General features: G+C 36.1%; 1 protein-coding gene across 3 annotated transcripts in view; it reads left to right on the top strand.

Annotated features, from left to right (window-relative positions):
• The first annotated feature begins 22,199 nt into the window (after positions 1-22,199).
• LOC128016028 (solute carrier family 12 member 5-like) overlaps positions 22,200-25,930 on the top strand; it is a 90,172-nt gene continuing 86,441 nt past the window's right edge. For all 3 annotated transcript variants that reach the window (XM_052600344.1, XM_052600343.1, XM_052600342.1), the window contains exon 1: positions 22,200-22,557. In XM_052600344.1, coding sequence (XP_052456304.1) covers positions 22,503-22,557 — 55 coding nt within the window. In that variant the 5' untranslated portion in view covers positions 22,200-22,502. The remainder of the gene's footprint in view (positions 22,558-25,930) is intronic.

Here is a 25,930-nt window from a genome sequence, read left to right as displayed (position 1 = left end):
CCAAAACCGCTAAGCAAATATATACAGTTTTTTTACATAACACATAGAGACGTCGTTTGCTGATGCTGCTCTTGTTAAATTTCAGCCTCTGGATCTGTGTCACAGCTTCCAAACGCTATCAAAGCAAAAGCCTACTGGCGCTCGTGATTCTTTAGCTCCGCCCACACGTCACGCCTCCAGGCGCTTGTGTTTTTCCGGGAAAAATCGGTACAGACTATTTTTCTCTTATAAATATAATAAAAATAAAGACTTTTTGGAGTTATGAAGGATGCAGTACTACTCTATAGGTACGCAAGATTAACAGGATATTGAGTGAAAACGAGCATTTCACCCCCCCCCCCCCCCCTTTAATCACAATCCAAACAAAGATGATAAATGCATGTTATTTAGCTTGTAATTAGATTGTATAATTTAGAAATTTGAGGCAAAAAACTAAATGGCTGACTTCAGCTTTGTGAATTTCATATTGCTATTCAAGATAGCCCTTCAGGTAGTGTTTCCCATAAGCCCCAGGATGCCCGGGTTAGCGATTATAAGAGCACTGCTTAATATGTTGTATAATTGGACACTATTTTTCTAAAAATTTTAAACAGTGAGTATTTTAATTTGCTGTTGTTATTATTATTATTAGTCTTTTTTTTCATTGTTCCAAATAATAATAATAATATTAATAGTAGTAGTACTAGTAGTAGTATTTTTGTAGCATAAATCCTAATAATACTATTAATACTACTAATAGATATTATTATTAATATTACTAATAGCAACGTGATTGTTTATTATAATAATTATAATTATTATTAATTATTATATAATTTTATAGAAAAAATAGGGAAACATATTAATGAAAAAATAGAAAACAATATTACTTGATTATAATTATTTTTGATGATGATGATGACTTAAAAAATGATATTTTAATATTAAAATAATAATTGATTTTTTTTCAGTTGAAGAAGTTGACAGTGCTACACGGAAAAAGGTTAATTAACCATTTGTAGCATTAAGTCTAATAAATAACAATTCTAATAATATTATTGTGATGCTGTTATTATTATTTAAAATAGAAATAAAACTACTATTAATACTAATATTAATATTACTAATATAATTTTTTATTCAATTGAAACATTTGACAGCATTATACAGAAAAAGTTAAAGCATTTTCCCATCCAGTTGTTACAATGAGTATTTAAAATTTTGTCAAAGTTTGTCATATTCTCTCTTTTTTTCAACATTTCGCCACAAAATTCAATTCAATTCAAGTTTATTTGTATAGTGCTTTTTACAATACAAATCGTTACAAAGCAACTTTACAGAAAATTATGTTTCTACAATATTTAGTAGTAGCTAGTAGTTTGTGCACATTTGACAGGATTTTAGAAAAAATACAAATAATAATAATAATACAAGACGTAGTCAGCTAGACGATGAACTATCAATATTATTAATTAAGTTATTATATGATGCAGTCACACATTTAGCAATAATTGTTAGTTCTGTTTGTTGATTCAGGGTTAGCATCATCTGAGGTCCTCTGAGGGTCAGCATTATCTCTTCTCAGGTGTTCTGGATCCAGACTGGAGCTTGTGTAAATCCTAGTTACGCGAAACATAGAAACAAAATAGAGACATCATTAGCATAGCTGCTGATCCAACAAAGTAAAATTAGTTTAACCCAAGCTAATGAATAAAAATGCACCTTTGATCAGATGCAACGACACTCACAATTTAAAAGATACATTATTCGAATGCTTGGCGAAAGAGATGTGTTTTTAATCTAGATTTAAACAGAGAGAGTGTGTCTGAACCCCGAACATTATCAGGAAGGCTATTCCAGAGTTTGGGAGCCAAATGTGAGAAAGCTCTACCTCCTTTAGTGGACTTTGCTATCCTAGGAACTACCAAAAGTCCAGTGTTTTGAGACCTTAGGGTGCGTGATGGGTTGTAACGTGGTAGAAGGCTAGTTATGTATGCAGGAGCTAAACCATTTAGGGCCTTATAGGTAAGTAATGATCATTTGTAACTGATACGGAACTTAATAGGCAGCCAGTGCAGAGACTGTAAAATTGGGGTAATATGATCATATTTTCTTGACCTTGTAAGGACTCTAGCTGCTGCATTTTGGACTACCTGTAGCTTGTTTATTGACGAAGCAGGACAACCACCTAGAAGTGCATTACAATAGTCCAGTCTAGAGGTCATGAATGCATGAACTAGCTTTTCTGCATCAGAAACAGATAACGTTTCGTAGCTTGGCAATGTTTCTAAGATGGAAGAATGCAGTTTTTGTAACATTGGAAATACGATTTTCAAAAGACAAATTGCTGTCTAATATAACACCCAGATTTCTGACTGTAGAGGAAGTAACAGTACATCCGTCTAGTTGCAGATTGTAATCTACAAGATTCTGTGTAGTGTTTTTTGGTCCAATAATTAATATCTCTGTCTTATCCAAATTTAATTGGAGAAAATTATTTGTCATCCAATCTTTTACATTTTTAACACACTCTGTTAGCTTAGATAATTGGGAAGTTTCATCTGGTCTCGTTGAGATATATAGCTGAGTATCATCAGCATAACAGTGGAAGCTAATTCTGTATTTTCTAATAATATTACCAAGGGGCAACATGTATATTGAAAATAGAAGGGGACCTAGGACGGATCCTTGTGGCACTCCATATTTTACTGATGATAAATGAGATGACACCCCATTTAAATAAACAAAATGGTAGCGATTGGACAGGTAGGATCTAAACCATCTTAGAGCCTGCCCTTGAATACCTGTATAGTTTTGTAATCGATCTATGAGTATGTCATGATCTATGGTGTCGAACGCAGCACTAAGATCAAGTAAGACTAGAAATGAGATGCAGCCTTGATCTGACGCAAGGAGCAGGTCGTTTGTAATTTTAACAAGTGCAGTTTCTGTGCTATGGTGGGGCCTAAAACCTGACTGAAATTCTTCATACAGATCATTTTTATGCAGGAAGGTGCTCAATTGAGCAGACACAACTTTTTCTAAAATTTCATACATAAATGGAAGATTTGAAATAGGCCTATAATTTGCCAGTACACTAGGATCTAGTTTTGGTTTCTTAATAAGAGGCTTGATAACCGCCAGCTTGAATGGTTTTGGGACGTGACCTAAAGATAACGACGAGTTAATGATATTGAGAAGCGGTTCTTCGGCTACAGGTAACAGCTCTTTCAGTAATTTAGTGGGTACAGGATCTAATAAACATGTTGTTGGTTTAGATACAGTGATAAGTTTATTTAACTCTTCCTGTCCTATATTTGTAAAGCACTGCAGTTTATCTTTGTCTAAAAGTTGTGGATTGTGCTCAGCCCGTGTCTACTGCAGGTAAACAACCTTAGATTTTACCCCTCAAACGTGCAGGAAGCACACGAGGCGTGAAATTCGATGTGAAGGTATGTCCCGCAGGAGATAGTTCATCAGCGGGAAGACGAGGATGTGTCAAAAACACTGCATCTAGACTCCATCTAGAGGTTCCTCACTGCTTAAGATGTTTGGTCAGACCTGTGGTGTGAATAGGAGAGGAACCGATAGAAAGAGGACTACACTGATAAGTAGGGCTTGAGATGGGAAGGAGGATGTCAAAAAAAGAGAAGTGTCTTCTTAGAAGCCTGCTGCTCACTATATTGGAGAGGAGTGCTGTTGCCAGGGCAACCAGCAGGACCCGTGATTGGTATTTGGAGCAGCGCTCCAGTGGAATCGCTTCGGAGGCACACATCTGGCCTCGACAACTCCTCACATCTCTTTTCCCGTTTTCCAGATACAATGCCTACATCTTCATTACAGCCTACACCATCCTCTTACCATCAAACACCCCGGGGGACGGTGGCCAGTTTGCTTTTATTGCCTGGTTCTTGTTCTCCGTGAGCCGCAGGCTGTCACTTAACGTGCATCAGATGCTCTGGGTGTCTTCCCTTCGGCATCTTCACCTTCGGTACTGTAGCAATCATCACTCCTGTATCATGCTTTCATTTGCTGTTCTTACACTGCATTTACACTGTCAGACTATATATATTGGCACAAATCTGATATTTTCACATGAATATGTTTGTCTCGTCTGTTTACATTTACTGGAAACTGTTCGCTAAAACTGACCAGTGCCAAAATTGATAGAAAAAAAAACAAAAAAAAAAAAACAAATATATATATATATATATATATATATATATATATATATATATATATATTATTAGTCATTTTACATTTATTCTAATAATTATAATAATAATAGTATTGCTAGAAATACAAATATTATTTTAATTGTTTGTTATTATTATTAGTCATTTACATTTATTTTAATAATAATAATGTTTTCCTTTGGAAAAGTTGATTATTCACCATTTTTACAATACATAAAAATTGCATTGCTGTCAGACTTATTACTTATTTGCCAGTGAAAGTTGTGTGTTCTCATGTGGTGTCGCTCAGCTGCAGTGTTGTGTGTTTGGTAACCAGTCTGAAATCTATCATCAGTGGATTTGCTTAGGCTAGCATATTTTAATGTCTATTTTCCCCCGAATCCGTGTACTAGATGCATTGTTTACAAGGAAAAAAACGCTTGTGTTGCTTATGTTTAGACGTCTGTGAGAGAATGAGATGCATCCATGCTGAGATGCCTAACCACAACCACCGCCGCAGGCACAGGAAGACAGAACATGCAAATGTGGATTCTCCTTTTTATTCCAGTCCTTTAAAAACAACACGAAACTACAGCATCTGGTACAGGTTTACATGATCTTCATCCAGATCTGCTGTGACACCTCACTGTTCGTCACATATTTATTTAATTTACTGAAGAATGAAGCCAGTTATCATTCAGTAGACACTTGGACTGCTACTCACACTGCTTTTTTATTTTTGTATTACTTTTTTACTTTATTAAAACCTCGTATTTCAATCTAAATAGTCAAATGTTGGTTTTAAGCCGGGAAATATGACTTGTATATATATACAAATTATATATATATATATAAAAAAATTTTTTTATTTTTTTTACCTTTTATTGGTAACACTTGAGAATAGGTAAAACTTGTTAACTATTAACTACGACATTTTTCTCAATGCATTCTGAATTTGCTGTTTATTAATAGTTAATAAGGTAGTTATTAGGTTTAGGTATTGGGTGAGATTAGGGATCCAGAATAAGGTCAAGTAGAATAAGGCATTAATATGTTCTTAATTAGCACTAATACATGGCTAATATTCTAGTAATATGAATGCTAATAAGCAACTAATAGGTGTTACCTATTCTAAAGTGTTAGCTAAAATAGATTTCTCAGAGTAACTTTGAAAGAAATCGTTATTAAGCTATAATCAGTTATTTCAGAAGTGATTGCAACTTTTTATGTGAGTTTAGGTGGACAATACTTTATTGCAATACTCCAAATGTGATTAAAGTGCAGTCCGATTGTGGCATGAATGTGTTTCAGTCTTGTGAACAGGTCGTGGACTAGATTGTCTCAAAGCCTCTTCAGACGTCACGTCATGGTGCTTTTAAAGCCGCCCAAACCTCTGCAAGCTTTCTGAGTCAATCAATTCACAAAAATACTGAATATAATAATGTCAAACGATCAGATCATTGACAGCTCAATCACTAAAGCATCACTGAACATTTATTTAGATAAATGCTGCAATTTTCCAAATGCTGCTCTTTTTATTGCTGTCGTATTACTGAATAAAACTCTGCAGAAAGTCTGAGTGGTGTTTGATTGTGCACAAGTCAGTGTTGTGGGTGTTTGCTATGCAGACTTTTGCCCACTAAGCACACATATATCTCCAAGACATCTATGGATTAGCACGTCATCTAAAAAGCATTGTGTTTTAATGAGCCTGTCCTCCAACAAAAAACGACCATATAGGTCGTTTGTGCAAGCACCTTATTACGACCTATATTTACGTTTTAAAGTTAAGCGCCCTCTAGCGGGCCTAAAAATAATGACAGTATCGCGTTGCGTCTGTCGTCATGAATTGACGTATAACGTCATTACCAATCAAAACGCACGTTTATTTAAATTCAATGTGTGGGCGTTTTACACCGATCTCACAGTATTTCCTTCATATTTTACTACTGTAGGTGGCTTATTCGTTCGAATGACCACACCTAACCCCACCCCTAAACCTAACCCTCACAGAAATCATGCTAAATTATGATTTATTGAGCATATACATTTTCGTGCACGTCCATTCCTGGGATCGAACCCACGATAGCATGATGACATATCAAGGTATAACGCAATAATCTACTAACTGAGCTACACGAAACGCAAACCAGAGGGCAAATATAAGAGTACAAAACATTAATATGAAAACGACCTTTTGCCTATAGGAGCGCAATTGTAGTATACGCTCTGATGGGTCGTATTTCAGGGACTTGGACAAACGACCTATACAAGCGTATTGGTTGGAGGACAGGTTGGTTTTAATAATTGGCATGCATGAAAAATCTGATTACATTTGCTGCGCTTTTTTATTTTTATTTTTATGTAGTCAGTAGTTGTATATATATGTAATCAGCCAAAAATCATATTTCTTCTTTAATAGTCATAAATTAACCTTGTTTCTTGATTAAATAAACTATTATGTAACCAGTGTAGGAAGTGATTATATTTTCCTTGTCTGCTGTCTTTGATGCCACTATTTGACAAATGGAAATATTTATTTATTTATTTATTTATTTATTTATTATTTTTTATTTATTTTTGTATTTATTTATTTATTTATGTTTTTGCTAAAGTTGCTAAAGAGTATTTAATATTTTAAGCACAACATATTTTATTTTATTATTCTTTTTTTATTCAGTTATGTTCACTCAGTTATGCCCACAACTGATTTCAAAATTATGTATATTATATTATAAACTTGTGTCAAAGTGTATTTATTATTTTAGGCCCACGACTAAAATATTTTATTATTTAATTTTGCTTTATTTTTATACAGGGTTGTTTTTCAGTATTATTTGGTGTCTCAAGTCAAAATATTCTGGTCTGTGGAAATGGCTCAAGTCCCTTCTTCAAAACTAGTTTTACTGTTTTTCAGCGCTTGTAATCTTGATGTTTTTTTAGCAGTGTTATTTTGCAGAAAGCAGTGAAAATGAAAGCTTAAGCACAATGCATTCGCTTCTGTCTACAGAAAACATATTTCTCAGAATCCATCAGCCTTATGCGTGAAATATAAACAGACGGCCTACCCATTAGAAAGAGTTCACTTCATACTCAGCATGGTGTTTTATTCACAAGTGTATTGCAGCCTGTGCATCTGAAAACATAAAGCTGTAATGTGAAGTAGTGCATTAAATATGTGTGTTTAATATAGTATGTGTTTAATGCACTAAATGGAACGGATGAGTACAGCTGGAGAATCCTATTTACAGACACCACATAGCATTTCCACTTCTGTAACTCTGTTTCTTCGCAGTAATGGCTATGTCTGTGGTAGGAGAAGACCGCAGGGTCACAATCCGTCAACACATCTCCACGCCACCTAAGGGAAATCAAACGGCCATTTCATTTATCTGTCTTTATCCCCCATCCTCACAGATCCACCACTCCGTTACTTATTTTCACTCTTGTTCTCACACATCGCATTCCTTCACTTTCACACTTTAGCTTATTCAAAGTGCCATTTGGCAAGATGATGGTTGTTTGGATGTCTGGTGTTGTCTCGAAGATTCAGTGCAACCCAAAGTGATTCCATTGGTTAAAACAATTTCTCCTTTAATTGTCATAAATTAACATTGTATACTGATGAAATAAGCTTTTAGGTAAGAACCATATGCATTGCTTAAAAAAAAATCACTGGTGTGTCGCCTTTGAAGTCACCATATGGCAAATGGATATTTTATTATTATGTTTATTTAAAACCTGTAGCCAAATGGTATTTATAATCTTAGGCATCATATTAATGTATTATTTTTTTTTTATATAATTAATTTTTTTTTATTTCAGTTATCTTCATTTGTCAAAGGGTATTTATTATTGTAAGCTCATAAATTATGCCTTTTTTCATTTTATTGTATTGATTCGGCTCTGTGCTTTGTACTCTGCACAGTGACAATTAAATTAAATTTGATCTAATCCTTTAGTTAAGTTTAGTTAAGCTCAACTGATGCCTAAAATGTTTTTTTTTTTTTTAGGATAGTTCATCTGTCAAAACATATTTATTATTTTAGACCCACAACCCATGCCTAAAATAGATTTTATTTTATTTTAGATATTAGTCAGTTTAGTTCAGTTGTCAAAGGGCATTCATTATTTTAAGTTCAACATTGATATTCCTAAAATATTTTATTATTTTATTTTATTTATTTACTACACTGTCATCACAGTGTATAGAACCTCAGCTTCTTATATTACAGAGAGAAAAATCTATTTGCTAGCAGGACAATATCCCGTAATTGTATTGCTCCTTCTTTCTTTCTGTGTCTTAGCTTTTGAATGGGAGGCATCTAAGAGAAGCCTATTGAGCGTAATAGACATTTCTTTAGCTTTACTCGTCTTCTCTGCGGCCAGTGTCTCTGGCTGCGTGTTTTCTATCAAAAAGCGGCGCTGATGGAGGGCTGTTATCAGCGAGGCCACAAGGCGCGAGTGCTTTCTGAAACATAAGCTGTGCCAGTGCTTGTGTAAACTGAACCCACAGCTATATTTCACACACACACACACACACACACACACACACACATGCCCTCAAAGGCCAGAGACTGATAGGCCAGCCACAACTAGCTGCTAAACGGCAGGCATACAAAAAATGATTGAATTGAATAGACATTATGAATACAATTATTTTTATGATTTCTGATTGGTTCCTTATGTAACTAAGTTTCTGTTTCCAGTAATGTATTGTTGCCTGTTGGTGTGGTGTGGTGATGCAGTAGTGTGTGTGTGTGTGTGTGTACACAGGTATTACAAGGAGAGGGTGACTTATGAGGACATAACCCATGTCCCCATTTTTCAAAACACTTATAAATCATACAGAATGAGTTTTTTTGAGAAAGTAAAAATGCACAAAGTTTCCTGTGAGGGTTAGGGTTAGGTGTAGGGTTGGTGTAGGGCCATAGAATATACAGTTTGTACATTATAAAAACCATTACACCTATGGGATGAACACACTTTACACCAAAACAAACGTGTGAGTGTGTGTGTGTGTGTTCAGCAGCAGATCAGTGTGCAGTAGAGCGATGTGGTGCTGGCATGCAAGCGTAAAGCACAGGCATCTCTCTTCCAGCCATTCTTTCTTCACAGTGTTATTATTCATCAGTTGTTTCCTCTGGGTATTTATAAACTAACACACAGCCTCTGAGAAGCACAGATCTCCAGAGTACATCACAAACCTTGTACCACATCCCCAAAAATTGTTTAGCAGCCTGTACACACTTTCCTACAGATTTAGAGACTCATGTGTGTGTGTCTGTGTGTGTGTTGTCGTCCTCATTTTGTCTTGTTCTTACTCTAAGAACATATCTTCATTCTCTCATGCCATCCTGCTCTTCAGCCCTTCATTTTAAAAGGTCACTCAGAGGTCATTTCTGTTATGCAGAACCTTTTGAACTATTTTTTAAAGAAATGCTTGTATGATAATATTTTCCTAAAAGTGTATAATAGGCAGTCAAAAAACGTATTTTAAACGTATTTTTTTAGACAGCGACAAGTTAACAAGATGTAAAAAAGTATTTATTTTAATATAATATAATGTTTTTCTGTTATTTATTCTAACAGGGTGAAAAAACTTGGAGGGAGACAAAATCAAATGTTAGATAAATAACCCCCCCCCCACACACACACACACACACACATACACACACACAGTTCTACATATTTGTTTAAGCTGCATAAAACTTCAAAGGTTTTAACATATATCATAAAAACAAGCATAAGTTAAAGTTTGAAAATATGTATCTCAATTCAGGAAAAGCAGCAAGATGCAGCAGCAGCCAAGAACGTCCATCTGACGCATGTGTATGTACACGAACATGTACAAAAACCTACAGATCAAATGCATGAATGAGGTTTTGGGTTCTTAAGGTTACAGTATGTTTTTATATTACATGAACTCTTTTGGACAATTAGATTTGTCATTATAGGAGCCTTTAAAACAGGCTGATTATGAGTGTAGTTATGGAGGATAGCTATATGGTACAGTTCAAGAACAAAGCATGCTTACATTTACAAGTCATGTATAGTGTCTGTGCGCTGCTGGTGTGCCAGAACCTTTGAAATTAATCAGCAGCTACTTCATTTCATGCTAATTAATGCTTAATAATCGAAATATGCTAAGCAGGCAAGTGATGTGAAGTTACGGCACCAGAAAACCTGTGAACAGTATTTCATGAAGAGAACAATTCCACTTTTTTTCAGCTAAATTTACCTCCACTGTTCTTTTGAAAATCGTTCATCTTAATGTTGAGACTATTAAATTGACCCAATGTATTTGTCAAACCCTGTACAGTTTCGGAGAAGCTGCAGTATGCAGGGAAACAAACGAATCATTGAATCATTTTATGACTCTTCAACTCTTGCTCTAAAGCATGCAAAACTTACTAAACTCCACATTTGTCTTCCGTGTCTCATTAGTACCTGTTCCTGAAAGGTCGTGGGAAGATATTGAGACAACAGACATATCATAACCCATGAGGGCTGCTTGGCCCGGCTGCTCGCTGGTAAATTAGTTCAGATGAATGTGCTTTTAATTCGAGTTTGTTCTTACCCCCGTTTGCACAGCAGTTTGACCCGAACAGATGCTCATGCCAGCAGACGCACGTTCTGCTGTCTGCACATGCAAACCCAATTTCCCTCAGATACGCACGTTAGACTTTGATGGGTGATCATTACTGTTACTTATTTATTGCACTGTGTGCATGTATTTGTGAATGTATTTAAACAAATAGTCATTCGAATTTGAATATTATTTTAAGTTAAAAAAAAGAGCAAAAATGCAAGAAGTTTTAATAATTTATTATACAATAAAAATTGTAATTAATATTGCCATAATATTTTGACGTTTTATTTTCTCAAAAGATATTTAAAACATTAAAGTAGACACTTGTATTTAATATGCTTTTGTATTAAATCAAATAAAAAAGTAATTATAAAAAAAAATGAAATGAAATGAAATATAATGAATATTATAAACTACACATTTTATTTTATTTTATTTTATGTAAAGTTCATGTCTTTTTCATAGAGTATCCAGCAGGAAATCTAAACAGGAAATGGTTTGTTTTAATAACGATTGGTGTTCAAATTTTTTGTTATAAATATTAATGTTATTAATATTTTTCTTTAACTAATATTTCATGTTATTTCATTTAATTTCCATGCTGTGTGTTGACTGATAGGTCAAACAGTCAAACCCCATTCAGAAATGAAAATTTTTAAATGGTCGTCTTTTGCTCTTATGAGTAGTTTTTTGAGTGTCCCACTGTGAATGTTGCATTGTTTCACACTGCTCAGCCTCCAATAGGCTCTGATCTTTTGAGAAACAGTTTGATTTTGTTTAATGTTTAGGATTCACAGACGTTGTTCTCAGTCACTGCACTTGCCAAGATGCATTATCCAGTAAATCCCCAGGATCCCTTGTCTACCGCAGTCAATTTTCACTCTGTGGTCCTGTCCTGATGCAGTCCGGTGGGTTTTGATTGAGCTGATTTGTCGTGACACAGTATTGTGAGGTTTCTGACATGTTCAAACATGTGGACGTGTGCTCTAAGACATTGCAGCCTTTGCACTATCCTATGTTCGTCTGCTCTCGATGGCTGAAGTAATGAAAAGTATCATTCAGTGCGCGCATCATCTAATTACGGTTTTAAAAACTGAATTATATTGAAATGCATTTTGTTTGCTCTGAGCAATGAAAGCATTACTGTAACTTCTCTCCTTGTCTCAGATGTGCAGCATTCAGGCCACCTTTACCACATCTCCAGAATATGATGAAAATTATAACAGATGTGAGAAAAGAATTGAATTGTATAGTAATTTAAAATCTAGATGCCAAAATACATTTTGTTGATATGTGGAGTTATGGCAGGAGTTGTTGGTTAAAAGGTACAAAATAAGATCCTGAACAAGCTTTTTGAAAGATTATAGATATCAGGTGTGACTTTACTCTTTGATCTCCGTAAGTCACTTTACTTAAAAGCTCCTTTGATAAAATGACAAATCAAATTAACTGTATGGATTCATAAGTCCTCAGGTAAATTTCAGCATTTTCTGGGTATCTTCATTTTATTGATTCGACTACAAATCCGTTGATATTTTCAGTGTTTTTTATTGAGTTTGTCCATCATATTCCAGAGTGGTTTTAAATTGATGGTCAGCTTGATTTGCGTCTTAACCTTTACAGATATTTGTGATTGCAAATGGAAAGTCCAATGAAATATAACTTGTTTAGCACCTGGATTACATGATCATGTCTGTCTCAGCCAGCTTGACCCTATTGTCATTGTCCCTTTCCTCAAACTTATACTTTAATTTTTGGACATCCTCTTTTTCTTTTTTTGAACATAAAACAACCGTAGATGGTCATTTTACACACATGTGAGAAATGAGTTTTTCCTTATTAAGTGACCAGAATCAACTGCAGATCTGCTTTATGCAACTTAGTAAGTGTAATCAGTTTTACTCAGACTGGAGTCATTTAACTAATATAATTCAAATATGTGCCTTGTTAGATAATTGACTACGAGGTCTTAATTTGTCACACTTTAGCCCTTGATCAAAGCCAAAATCGTCCTATTTTTCTGCCAATAATCTCCGCCAAGCTCAATACTAATTGCTCACACTACTGTGCAATTTATTTGCTGTCAAACTGTGACTTCTGGTCATACAAAAAACCTGTCGGTTTACTCTGCTGTCATAATATTTGCCCTTGTGTCTGATCCAGTACACTTACACACTGTGAACGGCTCGTTCCTGCCCTATATATCCACATCTGCGTTTGTGAGACACAGATATTTGCCCTCTTTTCCAGCACCTTTGGGAAAAAGGTTTCACAATTCTTGGTAGGGCTCCAATTAAATAGCCAAACACAGTAATTGTACAAATAGCTGATTGCATTGCATCCTAAAGCACAGAGCGACTGGATAAGAAGTGTTCAAGAGATGTTTAGTGTAATTAGCAAATAACATGTTTGGACGAGCGAGAGCGGAGTCATAACCCGATGCAAGCAAGAACCCTACAGCTGCTCGCTTTGGGTTTCTCGATGCATTTTCTGTGTGATTTTTGTGCACGTGTGAGTAAAGACAGGTCAAAATGCCTGCGTCCGACAAGTAAGACTGCTTGTCTGAACAGGAGACCCATTTGTATGGATTTCTGAGTGCTTATTAATGACTACACATCCCCCTGAGCTCAACCATGGAAAAAAATGCCCTTTATTACTGTTCTACATGCAAATGCCATATGCAAATACAGGTTCATTAGATCTTCTCCGGATCCTCCGCAGACAGTTCAGTTTTTCTCATAGATTATCGTTTTTCCTTGCCCTCTTTCTGTAGGGGGAGAAAGTGGGTCAACTCACACTGTTGTCTATTTCCAGCCAGAAAAAAACTCACACAAGTAGAAACAAATAACAAAATTAGCCAATTATAATTTTTTTATTTTTTATTTCATTATATATACATGTTTAATAGGTACGCAAAGCAGTGTCGGCTATGTCGTAGCACTCCATCTGGGCTTTGTTCTCTTTGAGAGGCTGTGGCCTGAAGAAAGGCTCTGGCGCTCATTTGATGATGCTTCACTCTGGACGGTTTTCCCTGGGAAAAGATGCATTGAACTTGGAGCAGCTGTGTTTGCTGTCAGCGCCTCCAGGTACTCTCATGCTCCTTTGCAATCTTACAATGTAAAGTAATTCTCACGGGCAGCTTGAGTTGCTTTGGAGAAAGACACGTTTATGAAGCTGCAGAATTCATGGCATAAATTTTACATGGGTGCATAAAATTTGCAGGATGCTTTTCATTGTGCCTCAAGGTTGAGATAGCAGTATACTATATACTATATATATATATATATATATATATATATATATGTCGCATTTGGACCAATCACACACAGAACTATTTGATATATTTAACAAATAATATCTAATGTCCCCGCTTTTATCTTCTATATGCAAATTGTTTTATTGTTTTGGAGCGCACAAGCTTATAGATAACATCAAGCTTAAAATATTCATACTAATAGCCAAAAACTTCAAAATTTTGATTTCATGGTGACTTTTAATAGAGAGAGAGGGAGTATTTAACTAACAATATAGTGGCCTATTCAGGGCATAAATTATCCATGGGTGCAATACATTTGGCGGAAACTCTTCAGTACAAGATGGAAGTAATGAATCAGAGTCCTTACCACGTACAGAGCACTCGCACATGCCTGTATGAGGCTCTCCGACATTAATCAAGCATAGATCGCCAGTCCTCTGCAACTCAAGGGTATGATTAGATTTGTTTGTAAGAGCGAAGGACAATTTCAGTGCAGTCAGTTCAGAGAAAACTATTTGCACTGCAGACAGCAGGATCTCCGTCATTCGATTAAACTCACTGATAGATAAGCAGACAGACAGCTAGATGAAAGATTGATGTAAAATCAGCAAATTTTATGCAGTTCTCACATTGAACTTCTCAGAGTACATCAGTATCCGTATGCCAGTATCTCAGGGTGTGTGCAATTGCGTACTGAGTCCGTATAAAGGTTAATGAAGGGGGTTTGTGCTCCGGGCACAAACATTATCTGACTTTGAGTGCTAAGCAAGTGAAGCTCAGATGAATCTAATGAAGAGGAAAGTCATTAGGAGAGAAGCTATCGTGCTGCGTGCTCTCCGTTCCTCAGATGTGATAGCGGGGGCTGTGATGGACGATTGTTTCCTGCTTTATCACACTTTGTATGTTTGATTTCCCAGGGCCGTGGCTCAAGGGTAGGTGGGCATTGACTCCCCCTCACCATATGCACGCGGACCCGAGAGCTCTCTAATTTAATTTCCACATGACATGGCCGCCCATCGTTTCAGTATTTAGAGTGTTTGTCAGACAGCGTGTTCATTGCCGCTTAGTCATCAACTTTAGAGAATCTCAACCCGGAAAGAATGGATCCCAGAGTCGCACCCTGAGCTTTTATTGTCAGTCGCTTGCTAATTAAGATTGGCTGCGAAGGTTGTTTCAATCACCGAGGTCTTTTTCGTCGGCATGTGCACCAGTGCACAGTGATGAGTGCTTTAATGAGCTTCCTGGCTCTTCACCAATGCTTCGTGGTTGTATATTCAGTCTGGATGTTGCTTTTGACTGGAATGGATGGGTGTTTAGGGGTGTTAAATAAGATAAAATGACCTCTGGTGTTAGTAAAGAATGGGTCAAAGTAGATCGCAGTTTCAAAATGTCTGGATTTTGTCAGACTGTTCTTTACTAGTATCGCACTTATTATTTGCAACGTTAAACCAGTTAATGCCAAATATTTGATAAATGACTTTTTAAAGCCTCCACATAATTAACATTATCAACAGTTTCCTGAAAAACCTTTTTGGGATTTTGCTTGGAAAACCTTGCTCATATTGATAAAATAATAGCAAGAATAATATAATTTACTGGATTGAAATAGATTTTGTTTGCTTTATATTTTATAACAGTTTGCCTACCAAGCATTTTAATATTTAGAAAATTACAATTACATAATATAAGTAAATTTAAATAAATATTGGATACAAATAAATAAACATAGTTTACTTTTAATTATGAAATTTTTATATATGTTCACTTCATTTCTTTTATTTGCACTGTTTCCAATAATAAGTAAAATAAGTGCTTTAAAGAATATAAATAAATATAAATTAAATAAACCAATTTAAGTGCTTTACAAATGATTAAATACATATTAAATAAATAAATATAAATTTCAAATGACACACACACACACACACACACACACATCTTATAAACAGGCACTTGACAAAAAAATCCATTTATCAGTCATCACTTCCGAAATGAATTCAGCTGGTCATCTGGTTAATGCCATAAATTAATTATAGCAATAAAATAAAATTTTAGCATGAACAAGAACATGAACAACATCACATTAGACCACAAAAATTCCACTATTACGTTTCCCTTACACACAATTTCCAAAAGTGCATTCATGTTTGCAATGTTACATTCATTTAGTTGACTAGTGCTATGCGCTGTATTAACAAAAACAGTAATGGCATGAATAAAAACAACAACACTGACAAGCTATGCAATATCGCGTTCATAATTGAAGTCAAAAATAGTATAATAATAATAAATATTGCATTGAAATATTGTTTCTAAATAAACCAATATATAAACCGATTTTTGTCAGACTTTACAAAGTTATTTCCAAAATTGCACTGATATTTCTCCTAAATCAATGTGGAAAGTGCGGGGGAAAATGTCTGCTGACTGTGTGGGTTTGCTTATATGTGAATAAATGTGCCCACACGAGAGGTCTTGTTATGTTATTCACTGTAATGTCCTTGTGTAAGTAGTCTGTGACTCTGAGTAAGCGCCGCAAGGCAGTCAGGTGTGTAAATGGCGTCATGTAACAGGCCTGTGTCAGTGCTCTGTCACACTGTGTGTGTGTGTGTGTGTGTGTGTGTACCACCTATGAGCTTCAGCTCCCAAACCAACCCAGCTGTGTGACGATGCCACCTGATCCTGCCCTGCTCTGTGTACAACAACTCTCACTACTGAACCACAATCCTCAGTGCTTGGTTAAGGCCCCGGGGGGAGACAAACTCACCTGGAGCACTGTGCTTATCTGACTCATTCTGTCACTTTAAATTGATTTTGATTGGTTAGCAACCTAGCAGATGACAACCTGAGCTGCCAGCCCATTAGTTAAATGGAATATAAAATAATATTATATTATAAATTATATCATTTTATATTATTAATAATGAAGTGTATTCATTTATAAATATATGGAGCTGGCAGGTGTGTGTATATGAACTATGTGTGTGTGTGTGTTTGTGTTTGTGTGTGTGTGTGGGTGGGCATGTTTTTGTGACATATCAGGACACAACTTTGTATGACATGGCCATGACACAGGTATTACAAGGAGAGGGTGACTTATGAGGACATAACCCATGTCCCCATTTTTCAAAACACTTATAAATCATACAGAATGAGGTTTTTTTTTTGAGAAAGTAAAAATGCACAAAGTTTCCTGTGAGGAAACTCTGCGATAGAATATACAGTTTCTACATCATAAAAACCATTACACCTATGGGATGTCCCCACTTTTCACAAAAACAAACGTGTGTGTGTGTGTGTGTGTGTGTGTTAAAAACTTATAATTAATATGTATAAATATGTATAATTATATTAATTAATGATATATAAAGTATCATTATAAATTATATTTATAAATATATACTTTATATTAATGTATAATTATTTAAGTGTGTGTTTGTATGTGTGTGTGTGTATCTCTATTTATGTAAAAGTATTATATTTAATTAATAATATATTATAAATTATATATTACATAAATTATTGAAAATTATTTATAATTCATATATATATATATACATATATATATATATATATATATATATATATATATATATATATATATATATATATATATATTATTATTATTATTATTATTATTATTATTATTATTATTATCATTATTTATTATTATTATACTATTTTTGACTGCCACAAAGCAGAAATTGATATGGCAGTTTTAAACTGACCATTAAATAAAGTTATATTTGATCATTTAAAATGCATACTGTACATTATCATACACCATTATGTTATCATTATTGCTATTGCAAAATTGCTGCTGCAGACTTTAATTATGCTTCAATCATTGATCTTGATGAGAAATCTTGTTTAATTAATCAGAATAACAGTTTCTACCACATAGATGATCAAACAGTTGAAGAAATTCCTTAGACTCCAATTAAAGTATTCACCACTGCATCCTAGCACACCATGGCAACCACCTACAGAATTATGGTGGTGTCTTTGCACACATATGAAAAACATGCCTTACATTATACGGTTCCTGTGTACAGTGCCTGTTTCTTCTCCATCCCTATCGAGGCACTTGGTTTCTGAGCCCACTGTGTCATAGATGTGCATTCAGGAGAGCCCAGTGCTGACAGCTTTTGTAATTGAGTGCTTACAGGTCACAGACCATTTCAGATGCAGCAGAGTCTTTCTGACAGCTCTCAGCCCAAAAATAGCCCATTCCAGCTGAGTTGCCTGAGTCGCTTGTCTTGTACGGTGGCGTGGAATTCAGAAGGAGTCATACAACGTACAACGAGAGTATCTTGCAAACCTCCATCAGACAGTCTCTCAGTGTGTGTGTGTGTGTGTGTGTGTGTGTACTACTAATTCCTTGCCTTGACTAATTCAACATGTTTGTTTTTTACGGTCACATGTTGTGCTATTAAAGTGCATGGCGATATTATCCAAAAATAGTCGCTTAATTATAAATCCACAAGAAAGAGACTGAATAGTTGTAGGTGTAAATGTAGCACACATAATGGTAAAGCAAAAAATAGCCTGCAAAGACTGAACAGAACAGGAAGTATAAATAAGTAGACTAATGATAATCAGCTGCAAATTATGAGTAATCATAGAAACAAATCAGGATTTAACAGAAACTAGGAACTGAGAACTAAACAAGGCAGGAAAACAGGAACAGAAAGAAATACAACCGATAGTCCCTAACTGTGAGAGCAGCTCTCCCTCCTGGAAGGTGTGTCCTCATGCTGCAAAAAGTCCATTTTAGATGGGAAAGAGGGGGCTCTGGAGGAGGACACAGAGTACATGCAGGACAGGGAACCAGGGGAGAAGGTGGATAGAGAGACCAAAAGAAGGTGAATCAGTGAAAGGTGCCATGGAGGAGCCAGGTGTTGGTCCAGAGACCAGCCAGGACAAGGCCCCAGGGCAGAGTCGAAGGAGGTAGGAGCCATGGTTGAAACTTGTCAGACAACACTCTGGGGACAAGCGATGGAGACGGAGCCGATGGAAGTGAAGAGCCAGGGTGACACTCAAGGTCTGGAGGGCCAAGGTGGAGCTGACGGCTCATGTGAGCAAGGCGGAGTCGGGAGCAACTGAGGAGAACAATGATGGAACTGGAAGGAAGGAGGAGCCGGATGGAACTAGAGGGATAGAGGGACAAGACAAAGCAGGAGGAGTGGGATCCCATAATAGAGGCAGGTTGACGACTGACCAAGGTGTAGCCAGAAGGATGAGGAAGCCTGGTGGAGCTAGTGAGAAGAGGGGCACAGTGGATATGAGGAAGCAAGGAGCCAAGGCATAGCTGATGGGTCGGCGGACCAAGGTGGAGTTCGGGACTCAAAGGCTGGAGTCTGAGACAGGGGATCCTCACACCTGAGATGGAGACTGGAAGGTCCAAGGCAAATCATAGCACCCAAATGGAATGACAGGAACCAGTGGAGGCATGGCTTTGGAACTGGCTGTTTCTAGAAGTTGGGAGAGGCAGGCTGGTGGGCGGTGGGGAATTAGGAGAACCTGAGCTATGTTGAACCAGTAGTGACTCAGAAGACATAGGAGACTCAGAAGCTGTTGCAGAAATTGGTTACTACCTCCCCAAACCAGACTATTAAATCTTTAATAACTTCTTTAAAAATGTCCATAAGTTCCTCTAAATAGTTGCCAGTTGCAGAACTCCCTTAGTGGTGGAAGTGTAGATGGGGCTTCCCTCCGAGCCGTCGATCTCCACTGGTACATTCAGTGTTGTCGGCTTACACACCTTGTTAGACGCTCCGACGGCCTCTGCTCCAGGGCGATGGCATTCCAATCCAGCACCCAATCCAGAGATTGAAAGGTCCTCCCTCAAGGACCTTTTCCCAGACAGCTTAGCCTTTGTCAAAATGTTCATTCCGACAAATTAAAAGGTTCACAGGCCGCTGTCTGGGTAATGCATTAGGTAAAAAAGATCTAAACAGTCCCTAATGTGGTCCTCAAGGTAGCAATCCTCTTGATCCTGGCAGAGGAGCTTGACAGCAGGCAAATCCATAAAAAAAAAAGGACAAAAGAAAGAGAAATGCTCACAAATACTCACTTTGTGGCCAGTCATTTTGTCACATGTTATGTTATTTAAAGCGGACAATGGAGGAGTATTATCCAAAAATAGTATTTTAATTATATATATATATATATATAGAAGGAAGAGACACTGGATAATCGTAGGGGGAAAAGTAGCACATACAATATTAAAGGAAAAGATAACCGGCAATGACTGAAACGAAAGGGGAGTATAAATAAGGAGACTAGTGAATGAGTAACAGCTGCAAATCATAAGTAACCATAGAAAAAAAAAAACAGGACTTAACAGAAAATTGTGCAATGGAGCTAAACCAGGCAGGGAAACAGGAACAGAGAGAAGTCCATTAATGTGACATATACCTTGTAGAGTTCTAGATTTATATGAAAAGCTTGCTGAATATTAGTGATAATATTTGTCATTGGTTAATATTAGTGTTGATGATGGTTGGTGATTGTTTTGGCACCCAAAGAATTGCAATACACATAAAACATATTATTTTTTATTGCACAAAAAGATACAGTGTAAGATAAATATTTTCTAATTAGTGATGTGAATGAACTAATTGAGGTTCTTTGAGTGGGACTAATTGATTCAGTAATTGATTCACTGATTCATAATTGATTTATTGCCTGAATTTTACGCAGATTCATTTGTGACTCATTTGTTAAGACTATGAATCTGATTTGATTCATAGTCTTAAATAAAAATAAGCAGTCATCATGAATAAGGATCCATTACCTGCTGTAGAAAATAAAAAAATACAGATTACAATAGTGACTCAACTGAAATCACCTGAGATTAACAAGCCAGGTGATCTTGTTACCGCTTCAGTTTCAATCTCTTTCTCACTTCAGTTGCATCGGGACCCAACATTTACACAAATACATATAAGATGACTTCAGAATAAGAGCTGCTGTGCTTTGGATATCCCTGAAGACTCATTGTAGAAATCATTTGTGAGCACTGGAGTGAGTGTGTGTGTAGTAATTGTAAATAATCCCCTTCGTCTTGACCGGAGGCATCAGTTTCTCATGTAGACGCATTAATGTCTTTCAAAAGCATGTGGATTGTTTTTGTGACTCGTGGTGAAATGCCTTTTTCTTTTTCTCGCCATCTTTCAATACCGTTCAATTCAGTCCCCTAATACATTTTGAGTAACTGCAGGCTACCTGGAATTTGCTTCTGAACTGTGCATCTGTTTTTCGGCTTGACGATCCACATGAGAATCTGAATGGAGCATTTGGACAAAAAAACCCAGCTTGCATCTGTGTCCCTTACTTTTTCCCTTCTATATCTGTTTTCGCCTCTATTCTTTCCCGTCTCTGTTTGCTCTGAGCCTCTAGTGATGTGAGCTGCTGATTACATCGATTGTGTTTTACAAAACAAATTTGCCAGCACAGAATGCACTTATTTGGTGACATGAATGGCTGAAAGATGATTTTGAATAAGCTACGTACAGTAGATAAATGATTCCTCAGGAAAGGAGTGTGTATTTACACAAAAAAAAAAAACTTCCACCAATGAATGAAGGACTCAAACCAGTAAAGGCTTGACTGTTCAAAACCACTCAGAGCACCCTAGCAACTGCAAGGCAGCATTCTTAAATCACTCCAAACACCTTAACAACCACACAGCATCATGCTTAAATCACTTAGAGTACCTCAACAACACCATAACAACTGATTAAGTCACTCAGAGCACCTTAGCATCCTCATAACACGTTTTAATCACTCAAGCACCTTAGCAACCCCACAGCAACATGCTCAAAGCACCTAATCAATAACATTTTAGTGTAAAGTTTTTCTTTTCACAATGCCTAGATAATTTTACTTACTAAAACAAGATATTTTTTACATTTTATTCATTATATTATTTTAGAATAATTATATTTAAATTGTAATTTTAAAATTGTGAAATATTATTTAATATTTAATTATACCATATTTAATATTTTTTATTTGTTAAACGTTTAAATATTTATTTTTTATTATTATTTTTATTTTTCATTTACTGTATTTTATGTAAATATTGTGTCAGCCACTATGAGAGAATGTGTGCATGGATACCCATGTGCATGAGAGAGCGAGTGAGAGAGAGAGAGAGAGAGAGAGACAGAGAGACAGAGAGTGTGTGTTCCATCATCCAGAAAACTCCAACCACTCTGAGCTGTCATACCCTCCTCCTACAAAAGAGAGATAGAGGGGGAGTCACACTACAGCCAAGAGAGGAGAGGAGAGCTTGAGAAGAAGAGAATCAGAGGAGAAAAACACGCATCTCGTTCCATCCACCTTTAATTTCCTCTGGGCTCTTGGCAGGGGAAGGCAGGTGCGCAAATCACTCCATCTTTTTCTCGCACCTCTCCTCGTTTGGCCGTTCTTCTGCTTTTCTCCCCTAAGTGGAGGAGAGTTTTGCGGAAGCGAAGGGATTCGCAGACGCAGGATGGTCAACAACCTGATTGAATGCGAGGAGGAAGAGGCAGCCGCCAACAGTCAGGGTGAGTGAAGGAATCTCTCGCGTTCTCATCCGCGCTCGATCGCTCACACACACCCACTCACGCTGATAGAGGAATGGTCAGTACGGATGGAGGGAGGGAGGGAACGAGGGAGGGTTCGAGCGGTGGGCTCTGCTGTTGCTGCCCACCACAGGTCCTCTCCTGTCTTACTGCATGGCTGCTGTGAGTGGAATAATAATAGGCGATTATAGTTGTGTATGTTCATGTAGCAAGCCGCACCGTGTGCCTTTGTGTGTTTAAGCATGGTACACAAATGCAGAAAGCTTCAGTGGAAGGAGAACCTCTCACTACCCTCATAAACAGTCAGAACACCTCTGGTAGAAATGTAGATGCTGTCATAATGTTTTAACCTGTCTCTCTGTTTTTAACCTTATCCTAAGGTAGCGTTTAAAGTGGTGGCTGGTTTAGTACTTTTTATTTTTACAAGATTTTAATTTTTTTTAATTTTGTTATATAATAATAATAATACCTATTATTATTATTATTATTATTATTATTATTATTATTATTACTATTGATCTTATTATTATACGTTTTGATTTTATTATTATTTATTTTATTATTTTGTATTCTTTTTCAATTTAAATGAATCATGTAAGTACTATGAATTAATACTGGACCTATACTATTTATTTTATTTTATTAATTTTTATTTTTATTTCTTTCTTTTAATTTTAATTTTCTTTTTAATTACTTTAATTTATAATTTTTATTTATTTTTATTTTTATTTTCATTATTTTTATTGTTACTTTATTTACATCAAAATGTTATTATTTATTTTTTATATATTTTTTATGTCATATTTTTTTTCCTTTATGCCAATCTGAAGGATTCCAGTAGAAAAGTTCTGTGATTGTATAATCTCATCTATCAGGTCAACATTGCATAAATCTCCATTACTGTAACCATATCATTGTGGTTCTTCGACCAGTTTGTCTGACATTTGCTGCTCCCATCCTTGGACAATGAAATGTCATTCAATTCCTTTTCAAAAGACATGACATTCTATCAGTGATTTTAACTGGTGTCAGCAGCTGTTTAGTGTGTGTTTTGACTCTTTGATCGTATTAGGAGGCAGTTTTTCTCATATCACATACACAGTAATGTGGCACAAATCAGATTAGGGAACTTGAGTCTACATATAGTGTTTCTGCTCTCGCTGCCACAGATTTGAAATTTTCAGGTCCGTATAATGCCCTATAAACCCAAACCTAGAGTCCGATCCAGTGGTGTGAATGTGGCGCTGTCCATGGTGCTGAATCCAGCCAGGCTGCAGTAATATCAGTCAGTGCTGCTTGGCGCTGTCCATGGTCCTGATTTATCTCTTTCATTACAAACTGAGGCGGATTATCAAGAGATTTAGGCAAGCATCTCACTGTCCCACAATGCTAAGATGAAAGGCGTCCATCCTCCAGATATATCTGCGTCATCTGCTCAAGCATATTCATGGGATGCCGCTCTGTTAATTATTTGCAAGAGACTTTGTTCCAGGCTAAATGGACAAAGAATTTATTTAGAAGAGTGCGCATGCTGAAAAATAAAAGTATATAAATAATTACAGACTTTGCATTTTAGTACAGTTGGAACTATCTATTGGACTTTTAGCATTTTAGTATAACAAATTTATGTATTATCTTGTTTTGCCACATTTTATTTCATTTGTGTCTTTCGGAGACTTGAAGGAAACCAGTACAGAGTCCTGACCTATCGCAGAGCTAGTGTTCACTGGTGTGTAACTTTTAGTGTGCTATAATTTAATCTATTAGGTTGGCATGACATAATTCTTCATCGCTGTCACAGTAATAATTATGGCTTTTCGCTCAGGGTACATAACAGAGGTTTGTTGCTCCCCTCATACTGCTCCTTCAGCTCTTACATTTTACATTTCACTCACTTAAGTTGGATTAGTTTATGTGCATTTGTTTTGGTTAAAAATATATTTGCGAAAATAGCGATCAGAATTCATTAGAACTGCATAGCAACATCCTGGCAATCATCCTACTGTCATTCCAGTGATCATTGTTTTTGTTTATACAATGCAAAAAAAATCTAGTTTTAGTGATTACTTTTCTCTTTTCATCACTTGACCTTCCCCTGTGCAGCAGCATTTGATGCTTATCAACAGGGTGATAAATTTGAGGATGGCAGCGATAGACAGAGGATGAAGCTTTGAGAAGGGCTGTGGGTAAGTCTTTCAGAGATAAGAGGTTATTGTGTGATTTTTCAGCACGATCCCTGGTTCTGCGGCTGTGTGGATTGTACAGTGACACAGGGATGATCAGTCACTGTTTTACAGTGTAAACTCTGATGATTAATTCAGCTGTCAAGCAGTGATGTAGTCGGTGCAGTCGTGCGTCTTATGAAGGCCTGTAGCTCTGTTCCAGAACCTTGTGAGCTGCCAATCTAGACAGTGTTTTAAGGCATTATATGGATGCTTTTCAGGCTTTAACTAATACATAGTGAAGCTTTATTTGGATCGCATTTCTTGTTTTTGTTTTTTATACTTCTGTTCAAAAGTTTAACGTTTTTGAAAGACTTCTCTCATGCTCATCGAGGATGGATTTATTTGATAAAAACTGCAGAAATATTGTGAAATATTCTTACAATTTAAAATGGTTTATATTTTAATATGTTTTAAAATGTAATTTATCCTTGTGACGCAAAGCTGAATTTTTAGTGTCATTACTTCAGTGTCATTATCCTTCAGAAATCATTCTAATAATATGTTGATTTGCTGCATTATCAATGTTGAAAACAGTTGTGCTGCTTGTTATTTTTGTGGAAATCGTTTTTTTTTTTTTTTTTAAGATTCTTTGATGAATAGAAAGTCCAAAAGAACAGCATTTAATTGAATTTAAATTGTGTAAACTGTCCTGAATGTCAAAAAAGACATTTAAAATAATGTCAGTGGTATCTTAACTGAGATATTATTTATTAAACCCTCACATTTATTGCAGAAATGGTCTTCAAATATATTTCAGCAGAAGATAGATGACTGAGAGAGGTTTTGGTATTGTGGATGTGATAAAATCGTAATGTCAGAGTTCAATAAGACTGATTTGATGTCTTTTTTTAGGTCCCTCTGGGTACAAATGTCTCTCTTTTTATCTGTATTGTCCTCAATTGCTCTTAGGTTAATGACTGTCCGCTTTCTCTTTTTCTTTCTGTATCTCATTCTCACACTGCAGTGTTTTATGTCTGCTGAAGGTTTTTAATAATGTTTAGTTAAGGCTGTGAGCGGCCGTCTGTTTCAGCAGAGATTCTCCTAATGCGTCACAGGAGCCCCGGTGTTTAATAAGCAATGAACCGCTTAAGCTGTATGAATGTCACTGCGTTAGATATAAATTACCTCTA

The sequence above is a fragment of the Carassius gibelio genome, chromosome A6, assembly GCF_023724105.1.
Source record: "Carassius gibelio isolate Cgi1373 ecotype wild population from Czech Republic chromosome A6, carGib1.2-hapl.c, whole genome shotgun sequence".
NCBI lineage: Eukaryota > Metazoa > Chordata > Actinopteri > Cypriniformes > Cyprinidae > Carassius > Carassius gibelio.
This window is presented reverse-complemented; position numbering and strand designations above follow the sequence as displayed.